The sequence below is a fragment of the Miniopterus natalensis genome, chromosome 3 (assembly GCF_054644295.1).
Source record: "Miniopterus natalensis isolate mMinNat1 chromosome 3, mMinNat1.hap1, whole genome shotgun sequence".
In the NCBI taxonomy this organism is placed as follows: Eukaryota; Metazoa; Chordata; class Mammalia; order Chiroptera; family Miniopteridae; genus Miniopterus; species Miniopterus natalensis.
Window position 1 is genome coordinate 96,135,811 of NC_142083.1, and position 12,262 is coordinate 96,148,072.

The window sequence follows — 12,262 nt, forward strand, 5'->3', positions numbered from 1 at the left end:
TGAGGGTGTGGGAGCCACTCATGTTGTCACCAGTCTTCCCAGCTCTCAGTCCCCAGCCCCTGCTGCGGTGAGATGTGACCATGGGAAATGCAAGCCAGGCGGCATGTGTCACCTCCGGGCAGAAACTCATCCCCTTTTCTGCCCGCAGCCATGGAGCCCCACGAAGGAGCCTCTTTTATCGGGGTCCCCGATGAGGGCAGCGCGGCTGTTCGCAGACACGCAGTGTGGGCCAGGCTGGCCCGCCGGTGAGGGCGGTCGCGGGGCTGCCTGCTTGGGGAAGTGTTCGTCTGAGATGTCATTGGACCTCCAAGTGCAGGGCTCAACTCAGTGGAGACACTAATGCTCGTGTCCGCCCACCCAACTGTGTTGTGGGGGGGTCTCCCTCCCTCTGTGCTTCTACAGGACCACCCAGAAGACCTCGCAGTGGGGGGGCTCCAGCAAAGGGGGCAGCATGGGCAAGGCCGGCAGGTGCCAGTGGGAGGGGGAGAGACAGGAGCAGGGAGGGAGCCTCCCTCTCTCCTCGTCCGGAGCCGGCCTTGGCTGGAGAGAGCAGGGTGGAGGGAGGCCCCGAGGTGAGAGGGGTACAACAGAGGGACGGCGGGGAGTGGAGGCTCCACACGTGTCCCAGAGGCAACAGAGGCACCGGTCCAGCTGGCTGAGAAGCTGCCGCCCACACGCTGAGCTCACTTGGGCTCTGAATGATTAATAAATGAACTGGGACAGCTCGGGCGAGGCGCAAGGGAGCTGTGACGCCTGAAGCTCCCCAACACCAAACCCGCCCACTGCCACCTACAGGGGGGTGGAGGAGACTGGGAGGGTCTGCCCCGCCTTCCTCACCTGCCCTTCACCGGGACTGAGGCCCGGAGGGTGGCCTCCTCCTGCCTCGGACTCAGCCTCTCCCAGAAAAGAGCAGGCAGAAGCGCCATCTGTGCTCCGTGCGCCTCCCTGGCTATTTCGGGCACCCCTCACTCGCCTCTCCTCTCCAGCTCCGCAGGCCTGCTCCCCGTGAGTGTGTGCGTGCATATGTGTGCGTGCATGAGTATATGTGTGTGTGTGTTCATGTGTGTACGTGTGCGTGCATGAGTATATGTGTGTGCATGTGTTCATGTGTGTACATGAGTATATGTGTGTACATGTGTTTGCATGTGTGCGCGTGCATGTGTACATGTGTGCGCACGTGTCTGTTTCTCTGTCCCTCCCTCTGCGTGCCTTTGTCTCTCTGTGTACCGTCCCTCTACCTCTCTCCATCCCACTCTCTATGTCTTCCTTTCTCTGTCTCTGCCCCTCTCTCACTACCTCCCTCTCTGGGTCCTCTATGATCTCAGCCTTTCTCTGGATCCCTGTCAGATTCTGGGTGTACCCCTCCCGCATGTCTCTCACCCCTCACAATGTCTCTGTGCCTCCTTCTCTCCCCCGCCCCAGCTACCCTCTCTGACCCAATCCCCAGGAGGCTGAGACACAGGCTGAGGCCCCCACAGCCACTGCCCCAACCCCAGGCTTAGCTCTGCTTCCAGAAGCCAGAGCACAGGCATTCTCCTCTGTCTCCACCTGCAGGGAAGGAGGCAGCCTGGGAGGAGACCCCGCACCCTACAGCCCGGTGATCTAACAGTGACAAGGGAGCAGCCTCAGCTTGGGGACTTGGGCCCAGGCCACCTCTCACACCTCGCTGACCTCGCCAGCCACCTCGAGTGCAGTGAGGGAGCTCGGTGCCACCATGTTCACGTGTGGAGCCCATGGACAGTTTTGGGGTCATTCTGTCCTTCCGGTTCAGAAGATGTAAAGCGACCAGGAACCACGGAGCTGGGAACCACTGCTCCTCCCACTTCCAGATGAGGACACTGAGAACCACACTCCCTCCGCAATCGCAGAAGAAACCCTCCTGCTTGCTCTGGTCTAAGCCAGTCTCCCTTCCAGACCACACCTTCCCTGGGGTCCGCTCACAGTACAGAAGGCTCACCCCCTCGCCTCCAAGCAGGGCCAGGGGAGTCAGGAGCCCTGGACCTGAGCAGGCCTGGGGAGCCTGGGCGCTCCCCACGGGCCAGGAGGACCTCTTCCCTCTGCCTCTGAGCCTGCCCCTCACCTTCTCTCTCCTACTCCTCCCCCCACCTCCCCACACACAGCCTGGCCCCTGGCAGCCCTCAATAGTTAACTTTGCTTTGAGCATTTCCAAGGTAATATGCACATTCTATGGAATGACTGGACATCCCAAGACAGTGATACCCTGGGTGTCAGCTCTCCTACGCAAAGGAAGCCTGCACTTCCTGTGTGCGCTGGCCCTGGGACACCTCAGTGAGGACTGAACAGTCTCTGACCTGCCCCCAGGGGCCCCCTTTAGGATGAGGTACAAATCGTCACCACGCAGGTCATTTCGGTGAGCAGAAAGTGCAGTGAAGAAAAGAGCCTTGGGAGGGGACAGCACCTAGGGCTGGGGAGGGGGTACAGGGTCTACAGGCCACCGTGAGAGGAAGGGAATTCCTGGCAGGGGACCAGCAAGGGCAAGTACCCTGAAGGAGGAAATGAGCTTGGTGTGGCGGGAACTGCAGGGAGGCCTGCAAGGCAGAGCAGAGTGAACCGGGTCCCAGAAGGGGAAAGAGCAGGAGGCAGAGGCCAGAGAGAGGGCTGGCACTGAGCGGGCAATCAGGGGCCCTGGCTGAGGCCCGCTGGGCCCTGTACTCTGCAGAAGGCAGCCCTGCCCCTGCCCCTGCCCCACGCCACAGATGCAGAATGACAGGTTGGATCAGACAACTGGTACCCATGCCTGGCTGTGCTTCAGGAACCCCTGGGGAGCTGGTTAGAAATACAAATTCCTGAGCCTCATCCCAGACCCATCGGCAGAAGGTCCAAGGGCAAGGCCCGGGGAATCTGCATTTGACCACATTCTCTAGGTGACCCTGCGCTTAGGGAAGTTTGGGAAACACCAGATGGATCGGAGATTCTCCACTTGCTGTGGTCTCCGTGCCGGGCCTCGGGAAAGTGTAGGCCACATTGCGTGTTTGGGGGATGCATTTCTCTGGGAGGGAAGCTCAGAGTTTCATCCCGGCATCACAGAGCCACAGAGCCCCAAACAATTAAGAACCTCTGAACTCAAGCTCAGCTGCAGTGTCTTGGCTGAAAGGAACTGGGTGGACGATCGGGGGCATGGCCATAAACTCGTTCAGTTCCCGGATGTGTCTGCGTTGTGTAAGTAGGGGGCATCCTTGTTCTTGCCTGAGCAGCATCTACTGTCCCTTTCCCTAGGACCAGCCCCGATTTTGAGGAACCACCTGTGACACAGTGATTGCTTCAATGGCCCCAATTCTTCACCCTTCCTGCATTCATGCCCTTGGCAGTTTTAACTCTGCAGGGCCCTCCCGCCCCAACACTGGGCTGAGACTTGCTTTGGCCAAGGGGATGTACGCAGAGGCCTGAAAAGTGCCTGCGCAGTTGGGCTTGCCCTGGCTGTCACATCTCTGACACTACGTGGAATGTGCCCGGGCTAGCCTGTCGGAGGGTAAGAGGCACATGGCCCAGAGGCCTCCGTCACTATAGCCAACAGCCAGCAACCATCACGCATGTGAGTGGCCCTGCCCAGAGCAACCTTCCTCGGTGACCCACAGACTCTTGAGCTGAGTAAATATATGCAGCTGTGTGCCACCGAGGGTTTGAGTCGTTGCTGCACAGCATTGCTGTGGCAAGAGCTAACTGGTAGACCCGCCTCCACTCTCAGGACATGTGGCTTAGGTGGAGCTGCCCTCCTCCCCTGTCCCAGCGGCAGGCGGGTGACCAGGCTGGCCAATCAACACAATTCATCCCCACTGGCAACACTGATTGGTTCAAGGTGGGGACATAATCCGAGTCAGTCCAATGAGAACCAGTTCTGGAACTTTTGTCGGAACCTTGGGGAGGAGGGTCCCTCTTTTCTACTGAAGTTACTAGAAGAGCAGGAGGTAATCGCAAAGCTTCCAGGGACAGCCGCGGGCACAGTGCTCTGGGCATGGAGCTGCTCCCGAGGAAGGCAGAGCCGAGTGCTGGGAAGGAACAAACTCCCAACACTGCTCCATGCAGCCGCACCACAACCCCGACCTCTCCTACCAGACTTCCCATTAGGGGGGACCATAAATCCCCTTTTTGCTTAAGCCCACTTCAAGTGAGTTTCTCTTATTTGCATGGGTCCTGGTGTCCTGGCTAACAGGGTCGGACCCTTCTGGGATGTCTGCCCAAGTCCCGATCCATTCCCTTGGCTCAACGAAGTTCTGCTCCCCTCACCACGGGACTGGGTTACACAACCCTCCACCCCCATTCCCAGAACGCAGCAGACCCCCGCCACGGCCATCTGCACGCCGTCCAGATCCTCTCGCAAGACCTCAAACCAACAGGCATGGAAACTGGGGGCTGGGAATTAATCGTGTTACCGGTAGGGCCCTGACCCAGAAGCTGCAAACTGGCCGGATGAGGGTCTGCTTGCCCCTCGGAAGTGTTCACTTTTGGCCTGCAGAGCAGAGCAGGCTTCTTACTTTTAATTGAATTAGTTGACAAATTTTAACCATCAAGAGATTTCATATAAAAACCTGGAGTTTTCACAAAATGAGCTTGGTCCCACCTGGGCCCCCAGGCTGAGAGAACAGCCCCCTCCCCCTCTCCCTTTACGGCACCCTCTTAGGCTCCCCGTCTGGCCCCTGCAGTATTTTAGTTGGTGGCTCTAGACCTGAGGGACGGCCGTCAACCCGGCCTCCAGGAGCCCAAGTGGCCCGGCTCTGGCCTCCGAGGCAGGTGATTCACCTTTGCCTGGACCCTGTGGGCAGCATCCCCCTAACCAACTCCCCTTTATTCTCATTTGGGCTCAAGTCTGCTCTGTCACTTGGGACCAAAGAAGAGTTTAACCACCACCACAGGCAGCAAAGAGGTCACGGCACCCCCGCAAGATGGTTCTGAGTCCGGTACCCCAGAGCTTAAGCAGAGGGATGACCACAGTGCACCCCTTCAGCTCCTCACAGTGTCCCCCTGAACACCCTTCCGGGGGGGTGGAACAGGAGAGCGAGGAGGGGAGAAAGACCCTCTGACGAGTCCACGAGGATGGCGGGCACTGAGCAGATCCACACACAGAAGGCCTGGGAAATTCTTAGAATCCCAGACGCAGTTAACATCTAGTCACTGAACCCTTGCTAAGTGCTGCTCACCGGGTTCCGGATGCGGCATTAAGTGAAATGGACCAAGTCCTGCCCCACGGGCCAGCATCCCGGCCCCCGAGAGAGTAATAAAGGGGCTAAATGAGTGTGATGTGTCGGGGGTGAGACAACAATTAGACTGATGAGGGGAAGAGGTGGGAGGGGAAGTGCTGGGGGCAGAGAGGCGGCTGAGGAGAGGCGGGGAGTGATCTGACTCCCGGCCTGGAGCCTGAGTACCTGGGGGTGGCCAGTCATGTCAACAGTGAGGAGGTGGGACGAGCGAGGGCGGGCTGCTGCTCCCATGGGAACAGACAGATCCGCCAGGCTTTTGAGAAAAACAGTCAATCCGAATGTTTCTGTGAAGTGTGACAATTTTCAAATGTTGGCAACTTATTCAAACACACTGTAAACACTGCAGGGCCAAACAACACAGAGAGTTCCCACCGGACCCGTGGCCACAGGTCTGCAGCCTCTGACACGGGGTCAGATCTCAGGGAGCACCACGTATCCAGCACCTGCCGAGTGGCTGCATCATCTGCTTTAACCCTAATGGCGCCATCATGAGGCAGATGTTATCGTCCCAGGCAGAGAGTGGGGCTCAGAGAGGGCAAGCCCCTACCAGTGCCACACAGCAGGAGAGTGTGGCATGAGCCCTGTGATGCCTGCAATCATGGGTGTTCTGCCACCTCCATCATCCAGTCAGAAAACCACCAAACCCTCATTTTATACACAGGGGAAAAAAGACCAGAGCAAGAGGGAGTCGCTCAGCACGTTGGAGTTGGAGCCTGGACTCGAACCTGGGGCCCATAACTCCTGGTGGAGTGCTCTTCCACGCGGCCTGTTGGGGGAGCGGGGGCCGGAATGAATTGGGTCGGTAGGGTGGGGTGCAGCACAGCAGGCTCAGAGCTCTGGAGCCAGCGCTGCCACTTGGTAGCTGTGTGACCTTGGGCAAGTCCCTCACCTCTCTGTGCCTCGTTTCCTCAGCTGGAAAATGAGCATAACCATGGCACTTTCTCACAGGGCTGTTGGGATGGAAGGAGGTAACGCTTATCAAGGGCTTAGAGCCACACCTTTCAAAGTCAAAATCTTCACCCATCAGACGCACCTAGCAAGCAGCCCATCGAAGCCCACCTGACATTACACCAACACACTCCAAAGCACTACAGTGTCCTGGTTGGGGCCATCATGTGTTCCCATATTTGTGAAAATGTAAATATATGATTTAAGGGAGTGGGCAGAAAAGCTGGGTTTTTCTGAAAAGAAAAGAGGGACAAAAAGGGTGGGGGGGCTCAGCTGGGGGCTGTCTCCTCCTGAGTGGGAATGGCCCCGCTCGACACTCACTTGGGTGCCTCAGTGGATGGGGAGGAGTCTCTGGACAGCCCCCTGACTCACTGTGTCCTAAGAAGACACTTAGAGCCAGGGAAAGAACTGGATACAGTCATAACGCCGAGCAACATTCCTTCAACAAGTGTTGACTGAGCACCTACTGTGTGCCAGTGGGAGCACTGGGGAGCCAGCAGGAACAATGCAGATAAACTCAACCCCACCTTCACGGAGCTGATGGACAATACAAAACTGACAAGGAGCTTGAAGGTAAAGTCCGCCGTGGCAAGTGCTAGAAGAAGAGTCAAGCAGGAAATGCGTGCGGAGATCAATTTTGATTCCGGTGCCTGGAGAGAGCTCAGCACTGACTTAAAGAAGTTTCTGGAAATAGTCTTGTGGCCATCTGAGGGAAGAGTATTCTAAGCAGTGCAAAGGCCCTGAGGCCAGTATGCCTGGTCGGGGCCCCCGATGTGGCAGGAGTCCGTGGCCACAGGGTGGGGGCCGGGGGTAAAGAAGGAGAGGGAGGGAGGGGCTGAGCGCCGCCTTCAGGCAGGGAGGCCATGGCTTTGACGCTAAGAGGAGGCTGTTGGAGGGGCTGCGCAAAGGAAGAACAGGACCTGATGACGGCTCTGATCCCGGGTGGAGAGGAGACTGAGGGAGGCGATGGCCAAAGCTGGGGGGCCGCCTGCCGGGCGCCACAGAAGTGCACAGGAGATGTGAGTGGCCAGACGGGGCAGCAGGAAGGTGGCCAGGCATTCACACACCCAGCAGGGGCTCGGCACTTGCCCTGCACTGTTCCACTGACCCTCACTCCTGGACAAAAGCACACTGCTCTGATCCCCATTCTACAGGAGAGCAAACTGAGGCTCCAAACCACACTGCCAGAAAGAGGCAGAGCCCGGCCTTGCACTCGAGAAAAGCCCATCCTTCACTGGAGAGAACGGGCACTGCTGCCCCATTACAGGGAAGAGTGGCCTGGAGGCAAGTCAGGGCACCCAGCAGCCGCTCCTGCTTCCTCCAGGGCTCTCCCTGGCCACCCAGCCCCGCCTCCCTCCAGCCATCCTCCAAAGTCCTCCTTGAGCGGCCCCCATCCATTCCCCAGTCACCACTTCCTCAGGATCAAGTCCAGCCTCACCTGTGCTCCCAGTTAGCACCCTGCCCTCTGGCCGCCCCATCTCCCACCACCGTCCCCCCCAGGCCCTTCCTCTGCTGCGCACCCGCACCCACACCCGCACCCGCACCCGGGACTGCAAGGCTGCGAGGCTGCCTGCGGCTGCACCCGCTCAGCCCTTCGAGCATCCAAGTCAGAGAAAAATGCAACCTGCGCAAAGGGCTGGAATCCCGTGTGGAGGCCACATTCCCTCTCCTTCTGTTCTGCGGAAGGAGGCTGATGCTCCTTCTTGGAGGAGGGAGAAGAGGCTCCTTTGTGCGGGGCCTGGTGCAATTGTGTCCTTCAGGGCAGGCTGCGGTCTTCTTTGTGAGCGCTGTGGGTTTTAGTGGGGAAAGGGCTCATTAGATTCCCCTGTGGCCGCCCAGAGTGGGGAGAGTTTTCTCTGAGCACAGAAAGAAATAACCGAACAGGCGTTTGAGAGGAAGGAACATTTAGCAGCTGCTTCTCACGGAGAGGCTGGGATTTCGTGGTTAGTGTTTTCATTCTGGTGAAGGTAAAATTCCTTGTAGTTTCATGGGCAGGAGGGAAGGAAGTTGATCCTCAATGTACTCAGGGGCTGGGGGAGAGAAGGGCAGGATTGCAGGGGAGGGGTGCTGGGGCAGTTTTTTCCTCTTTGAAAAAAGATAAATTAAAAACTGGTCACAGAACCCAGAAGAAAGGTTGTCATAGCAACAAAAGTTGGGGGCCAGGTACTTCCTCACACCCCTTCAGGACCACGGCAGTGGAAGGGCAGGATCTGGGCACTGTGGGATGAGCCGGGAAGCCATCCAAGCTGGCTCAGGCCTCCCAAATTTCTCCCCAGCACTGACAGGCTGATAACTATTTTCCAGGCTCTTAGGAAGGAAAATTGTGATTTTCTGGGAGGGGTGATCTCTAGCCAACAGCGATCAAGAGAAAAGAAAACACGCTGAGTTTGTTTTATTTGCCCAACAAACTAACCATCCATGTGTTTACTAACAGAGGCCCAGGAGTGAGGGTCTTACACTGAACCCACCACATCACCTCCTTCTCCGACCCCCAACTGCACCATTCTCTTCCCTCACCACCACACCCAGCCAGCTGTGAGGCCTGGACACAAACCTCTCTGAGCCTCAACTTCCTCATCTGAAAAATGGGCACCACAGATGTGCCCGCCTCACAGGTATTGGCAAGGATTCAACACGATCTGGCAGGCTGAGTAGTTGTCACAGTGCCTGGGGCACATCAGGGGCTCAATTAATAGAAGTTAACACTGTTTTTAAATGTGTTTCAAGCCCTAAGATAAGCTACATGGATGAGCGACAGGGAAATGACTGCAAGAGTTTGAACTGTCACCATCAGGGAGAGGCCAGGAGAGACCTCAAAACAATTATGAGGCTCCGCTGGCCAGCAAGGACCAGGACACTCCATGGAGGCAGGGCAGGACAACTCCGCTGCCAGATACACAGCATCGCATGTAAGGGAAGGAGCAAGGCGTCCCTCTCTCCACAAAGGAGAAGCCGGTGGGTTGTAGAGGAGATGGGTCCGGGACGGGCCTCCGGAACCTTGCAAACATCACCCTGATCTCGGAGAAAGAGGTGCGGGGCCGTGGACCACAAAGATTACAGGCGAGGATGAGGCATTACGTTGTCGGTGGCCACCGAGGGAGAGGTTAGGGTTGGGCTCAGTGGAAAGCAGGGATGCCTTTTGAGGTTAATTTCTTTTATTACACCCCAAAGAAAAAAATTCAAGACGTGAGTGCACACCAGAAGTGAGTCTGTGGGGTGAAACTGGTGAGGGGCAGGACCCTACCTAACCACCTAACGTCTTTGGCAAACAGCCAGCAGGGAGCACCCCCAAGGGCGAGACAGAGCCGGCAGCACCTCAGCAGACCTCGGGTTCATCACCCCAAGGCCCCATCCAACAGTATCCTGCAAACAGGTACTAAGAACTACTATGCCCCAGACACTGCTATGCACAGTGGGGCACCCTGTAGGGACAGGGGACTAGAAGTTAGTGACCAAAGGCAGACCCCCCAAAATGCCAAAGTGTGCCAAGTGTGATGAGGGAGACAGAGGCGGTGATGAGGTACAAAGACGGGGAGCCCCTGTCTCCAAAGGGGGATTGGGAGAGGAGGGGGACCCTGCGTCTGGGGCAGGCCAGGAAGTCCCACTGGAGCTGAGGAGCCACCCAGGGAAGACTAGGGAAGGGGATTCCGGGCAGAGGGGGCAGCCTCCTGGGGTTCACGACACTTTCTCCCCTCTGACCTTTAAACCATTGAGGCCGATGGCTTATGCAGGGCAAACTACTGGACCTGCCCCAGTGCACCCACATCCGAGCGCACGTGTGGCACCGTGTCCGCACCGAAGAGCCGCGCATGCAAGGGGCAGTTTTAACCTTGCGAGGGGAAGGAGGTCAGCTCACTCCAGGGCGTCCCCGCACCTGGACCCCGAGGCGCCGGGCGGGGCGCAGGGCGCGGGCACCTGGCCCCCCGCCGCGCCCCGGGCCCCGCCGCCCGCCCGGGCGCTCGCTCCGGCCCGGCTGCGCTTCCGCCGCACAGCAGCCGGGTGAGGGACGAGAGCCGTTAGATCCGCCTTCTAAAAAGTCCCGCACCCCCCAGCTCTGGTCGGAGCCCCCGCTGTCTCGCTTTCTCACCTGGCCTTCCTTCCCTCCCGCCGCATCCGCTCCCGGCGGGGCCCGCCGGCGGCCCCGCGCCCCGCTCCCCGCTCCCCAGCTTCCCAGGCCCCGCCTGGGAGCTGTTTAGTGCAGGCTGGGGACGGGGTAGGAGGGCGACTCCCTCGGCGGCCCGCTCTGTGATCCGCGGCGGGGAGGCGGCTCCCGCCACAGTCCCCGCACCCCTCCCCCCGCGGGACGGGGGGCGCCGCGCCCGCCGGGGAGAGGGGGCGGGGCGAGCCTGGCGAGGAGTTCTGGCGCGGAAAGGAGCCCGCGCCCCTGCGACCGCAGCTGGGGTGGGCGCCCGGGAGGCGCGCCTCCCTAGGGCGCGGCAATGTCCCCAAAGCCGCCGGGCGCTCGGGAGCCTCAGGAGCTCGGCCCCAAACCCCGGAACCGAGGAGCGTCCCGAACGCCTAACGTGCGACCCCGTGACCGGCCCGACGCGCCTTCCCCGCGGGGACCCGGGGCCCAGCCCGCCGAGCGCCGGCGCCGGCGGTGCGGGTCCGTCGCCCGCGGGCGCGGGGAGCGAGCCGGGGACCCGCGCCTCCGGGGCCGCGCGGCCGGGGCCGGGGCCGGGGCCGGGGGCCGGAGCCGAGCCCGCGGGCGCCGCGCACTCACCGAGCCCGCCGAGCTCCTCCTCGCACGAGTACCAGATGCCGGTGTGGAAATTCCTGAAGAGGAAGCGGTCGTCGCCGGTCTCCCAGCTGTAGAGCTCGCCGCCAGGGGGGCCGTTCCCGGCGGCCGCGGGGGCGGCGGTGCCGTTGGCCGTGGCGTTGGCGCCCGAGTTGGGGCAGTTGGCGCGCCCGCCCTGGCCGCAGCCGGGCTTGGGCACCCGCTGCGTGCCCTGGCACCAGTGCGTGGTGAGGAAGGCGGTGGTGGCGAAGAGCAGCGCCAGCAGGTTCAGGGCCACGGCCACGAGCGCTCGGCCGCGGCGGCTGGTCTTCATGCCGCCCGCGCCGCCCGGGAGCTCCGCGCGCGAAGTTGGCAGCCGGCGCCCCGCGTCAGCGGCCGCTGCCCGCCGCGCCCCGGGGCTCGGGCGCCTGCGATCGGCGGCGGCGGACGCGGCGCGGGCCCATGGCCCCCCGGTGGGGGCGCGGCGCGGGGGGCGCGGGGGGCGCGGGCGGCGGCGGAGCGGCTCCGGCGCGCCCGAAGCCCGGAGCGTGAGTGCACCTCAGCGAGGAGTCGCTGGTGCCTGGCAGCGGCGCGGCGCAGGAACGCGCGCCCCTCCGTGGGGAGACACCTGCAGGCGGCTGGCGACACTGTTCCAGCGCCCGCCCTCGCGGGGAGGGGGAGCGCCCCAAGCCGGGCGCGGGCGGGGGAGCCGGCGAGCGGGGACGCCCCCTCCCCGCCCCCCGAAAGCGACCCGCCCCGGAGCGGAGGGTCTGAGAAGCAAGGAGAGGGCCAGGCCAGGCGCTCTCGGAGAAAGAGGCTTCCCACGGGGCACGCGGGGCAGCAAAACCGGCCGGGAGGGGTCACCCTTCGCAAGACCTAGAAAGGCCCTGCCCACGGGAGACAAGGGCAGAGCCTGCTGGGGCTCCCCGCAAGGGATATGCAGCAGCAGGACCCCCTTCAGGGAGGAGATCCAAAGGGTCTGAGCTGCAGTTTGCGGGGCTTCCCGCAGCCAGAGAGCTGCAGGACCCCCTGGAAGGATGCCTTGTGCTGGTCCTCGAGTTGCAGGACGGGTCAGGAGGGGTGTGCCGCCAGGAAGGCAACGTTGTAGAGTCTGAGAGCTTGCGCTTCCCCTGAGGGGTGCCCAGGAGGGCTCGAGATGTGTAAACCAAGAGGAAGGGCTCCTCTGGCAGGATGGAGCTGCAGCCACCTGGGTTTCCTACCCTGCGTGGAACAGCAGGAAGGATGGCACAGAAGTGCCGCACACAAGATACCAAGGGTAGGGCATGCTGAATGGGGCTTCCCCACACAGGCCAGCCCCACGGGAGATCCTGAGCAGCATGACCTCAGGAGGGCCCATCAGGCACACAGAGTTGTGGTTACC

At 60.9% G+C, this 12,262-nt stretch overlaps 1 protein-coding gene across 1 annotated transcript in view; it reads right to left on the minus strand.

Moving 5' to 3' along the window:
- Positions 1-11,215, minus strand: part of GSG1L (GSG1 like) — a 185,089-nt gene extending 173,874 nt beyond the window's left edge. The window contains exon 1 of the mRNA XM_087815146.1: positions 10,888-11,215. Coding sequence (XP_087671272.1) covers positions 10,888-11,215 — 328 coding nt within the window. The remainder of the gene's footprint in view (positions 1-10,887) is intronic.
- Positions 11,216-12,262: the final 1,047 nt, after the last annotated feature.